This window comes from Notothenia coriiceps, unplaced genomic scaffold (genome assembly GCF_000735185.1).
Source record: "Notothenia coriiceps isolate Sejong01 unplaced genomic scaffold, NC01 NC01_scaffold00028859, whole genome shotgun sequence".
Classification (NCBI taxonomy): Eukaryota; Metazoa; Chordata; class Actinopteri; order Perciformes; family Nototheniidae; genus Notothenia; species Notothenia coriiceps.
Window position 1 is genome coordinate 517 of NW_011361560.1, and position 3,890 is coordinate 4,406.

General features: G+C 37.2%; 1 protein-coding gene across 1 annotated transcript; it reads left to right on the top strand.

Annotated features, from left to right (window-relative positions):
* Positions 1-1,096: 1,096 nt before the first annotated feature.
* Positions 1,097-3,613, top strand: LOC104958504 (excitatory amino acid transporter 3-like; the record flags this gene model as incomplete). The annotated part of the gene is made up of 5 exons (XM_010786248.1): positions 1,097-1,237; positions 1,691-1,783; positions 2,899-3,016; positions 3,429-3,471; positions 3,551-3,613. Coding segments are annotated over 5 exons (458 nt in total), but the record flags the coding sequence as incomplete, so codon positions are not given.
* Positions 3,614-3,890: the final 277 nt, after the last annotated feature.

Sequence of the window (3,890 nt, forward strand, 5' to 3'; positions counted from 1 at the left end):
AAGACAATTGCCTTATTGTAAGTAATTAACTGGAGAAATTTCTAGCTGATACCTTTAAGTTAAAAAAATTACCCTATTCACCTGGGGTGTCTCGCCTTAAGTCAAAGACTCTTGAAAACATCTTATTTTCAGTTGTAGGCCCTACCTCAGATGAAACGTTTTTTTTTTACATTTTATTGGAAATTCACCAACTGACATCAGAAAAAACTGAAACTTTGGAGAATTTTTAATTCCTGATTTTGGTCAAATATAGCTCAAAATAGGTTTCCCCAGCTAATTACAAGATCTGTTTTATCTAAATATACAATTTTATTTCAATAAATCTTAGCAAGCAAATGTCCAGCTATTCTATTGGCAGATTTCTTTACACACCTTGTTTTCATAATTTTTTTACCAGTTTTTTCACAGCATTTTTTCCAGTGACAGCATTTCATTTGACATTCTATCTTTAGCTAAACTATTAGTTACAAAAATACAACAAACAACAAAATATTCATTTTAAAGTCACTTTGCACTTCAGGAAGGTATTGTGAAGATACTTTGACGAGAACCGCCTCCATAGGACGGTCTGTTTTTCAATGTTCTTTTGGAATGAGCAGAATGATGTAATTGACCAATCGGTGCCTCTTACTCATTCTCTAATTTAAATATGCCTGCCTGTGAACACTGTACAAGTAAACATGATTAAACAGCACTATCCCTTGGAGAGTTTCCATCATTGTATTTACTAACACAATATATTTGGATTTCATTTTGAGTCAATCATTGTTATCTGATCATCGTGTTATTATGTTCATTAGCATTTTCCTTCTTTATTTTTGTGCTGCTACATTGTGACATGTTGTTCTCATTCGTATATTTTATGATCTGACAGATAATACATTTCATTAGGGTGTAAGTATACATCGTACATAACATAAAATATACAGTATCTGTGACCATGACAACAAAGAATGAGTTAATGACTCATTCTGAGTTGTGTTTGACAGAATGTGTGCAAATAAAAGGGAATGAAACCATACGCAGGACTTTGAGAGCTCTTTTAAAACCCTTTCTCTGTGTTGGAGTTCTAATATCTCAATATACTGTCTCACAGGCATCGTTTTGGGCGTGGTTCTGAAGACATTTGTCCCCATGTCAAACCTCACCATAGACTACCTCGGATTCCCTGGAGAGGTTTTCATGCGGGTTCTTCAGATGGTCACCATTCCTCTAATGGTGACAAGTGTCATAACAGGTGGGTCATTCTGGATCTGTCATGTAATAATAACAATATACATATCCAGACTAACTATTTGACTGTTGCTCTACTTTTCATGACACTTCAGCAGTGCATACATAAACTAATAAAACAACTATTATATATTGGTATAGGTGAAGATGGTAAAATACAAAGTCATTAAAAGTAACTCTACTTTTACCACGTGATGAACACATTAATGCAGCAATAATTATATTCCACTCATTTATTATATAGGATACACATAAGTATTTTTACTTTTGGTATTTTAGTATATTTGAATGCCAATACTTTTATACTTAAGACTTTAAATGCAGGAGTTTTACTTGTAAAGCACTGCTTTAACACTGTTGTATTTCTACTTTTACTCAAGTAAAATATCTGAGGATGACGAGTGATGAGAACAGTCAGAAATAATTGTATTAATGCTGATGTTTTGATTTTTAAAAGGAGTCTGTAGTATGAGTGCTGGCTCCTCCAGAAAAATCTCTATCCGAGCAGCAGTATACTTCATCTCAACTACGCTGGTGGCCGTGACGATAGGTAAGGGAAATACAAAACTTAGAATATAAACTCATTTAGTTTCGGCACACCTAGTGAAAACTTCACTCAGAGCAGCCAACAATGAAAAAACTGAAACATTGACCTTAAAGGTCCCATGTCATGGCCATTTCTACTGATCATAATTACATTGTTGAGGTCTACTAGAATAGATTTAAATTGTGCAATTTTCCAAACTCACATTGGTTTCTCATACAGCATCTCTGTATAGTATGTGTATTCACTCTCTGTCCTAAACGGCTTGTTGGAGCTCCTGCCCCCCCCCCCACCCCCTCCCTATGAGCCCACTGTGCTCTGATTGGTCGGCTCGCCCACTCTATTCTGATGAATCCACCACCGTCACAGCTGAACATCAGTGATTATGTTTTGCAATGGCGTTAACAACCAGAAAATGACACCAGTAAAGACAAACAGATGAGAATGCTGCGTGGGGTCTGGGTGCCGTGTTGGCGGGACGTTGCGGGGCTCGCTGCTCCGCCCTTTGGGGCTCGAGGAGCGGACAGTGTGAGCTGGATTACTGGTGTCGTTTCCTGGTTGCTGCGTGGGGTCTGCGAGACAGCGAGACACCGCGAAACTCAGGAAATCCGCGGCCCCGCGATTGAGAAAAGATAAGGCTGAGCGTGTGTGTGTGAGGAGCTCCACGGATTGGTCCATTTGGACCTATGGTCAAGTCACCATACTCAGGAAGCAAACAATGGAAAAAGAGAAATCTCCAACGAGGCGTTCTGGGGCAGCATAGACAGGTCTTCTCTGTGTTAGAGTTTTACTCGCTACAGGGTGTACTTTGAGGGTTTTTGACTCTGCAGACCGTTGCCAAATTGAAACAGCAACTGCTTTCTGAAACAGATTCAGCTGAAACGGAACTCCGAAGTTATTGAAGGTATGCAGGATTTACTGCAACACTGTGAAATTACACTGCAATGGCTTTAGCAAACACATTGTAGTAACAGTTCAAAGTGTTTATTAGCACTCTCTGTCGGGGGGACATCGCAAGTCAGTTTGGTAAACACTGTAATCTTGATATTGTATAGTGCTGTATTCAGTCTGTATGGACCGATCAAAGGTAGACGTGTTCAGTCCTGGATGGTGTGTTGCAGGATTAATTCTGGTGCTGTTGGTGAAGCCTGGGGTTGGTCAGAATGACCCGATGCGTGAGCTGGATGAAGATGATGATGGAGCCTTATCCACACTCGAGGCCTTGATGGATCTTTTCAGGTGCAAAGACATTTTTCTTTACATATATTTTCACATTTATAATCATTTAAAAGCAGACCATTATTTTATTTTATTTATAACCGTCATGGCCCCTGGTAGACCACCACACATTTAACAACACATTTAACACATTTTTCAAGTAATATAAAACTAAAATGTTTTGCAAAATTACTTATGACTACAACATAGGTTTTATATTCTTTGTTGTTAAATATATATTATATATATTTACAATTACTATATATGACTATATATTTATAATATTTTATGCATGCCTCTTAATTCATATTTGCTATTTTTGGCTCTTTACTTTAGCTGTAACAATGTAAATGTTTCCCTCTGTGGGACCAAAGGTATTCTGATTACTCAGCAGTTTGCTAAGGTGCATTTGTGTGTGTTCTTTTCTTTATAGGAACATGGTGCCCATAAATCTGGTTCAGGCCACCTTTCTTCAGGTATGGCTTATAACTCAGACTTTGGATGTACGGCCAATGAAGGAGACAGAATAATATTCCAATGTGTTATTATCTTTAGTACAAGACTCGGAAGGTGAGGTTTGAAGTTGCTGAAACTGACGAAGAAACTGGCCAGGAAACGGTAAACACTTTTCACATTGTCTAATTTTATTTTTAAGTTTCCATTCACATGGATAATTGCTAACACATGAAGTTGGATGCCATTTCTTTTTCTTTTTTTTCACTTATATTTTTATTGACATTTTTATAAACATACAAAACCACATATAGTTCAGTATACACTTGAATTAGAAACCCATTGAAGAAGAAAAAGAAAATACAAATAATAATAAAAACAAGCAAACAGTGACATGGAAGCTTTCTATCCTATTTTAATGCAACATCATGGTCTGGTTCCA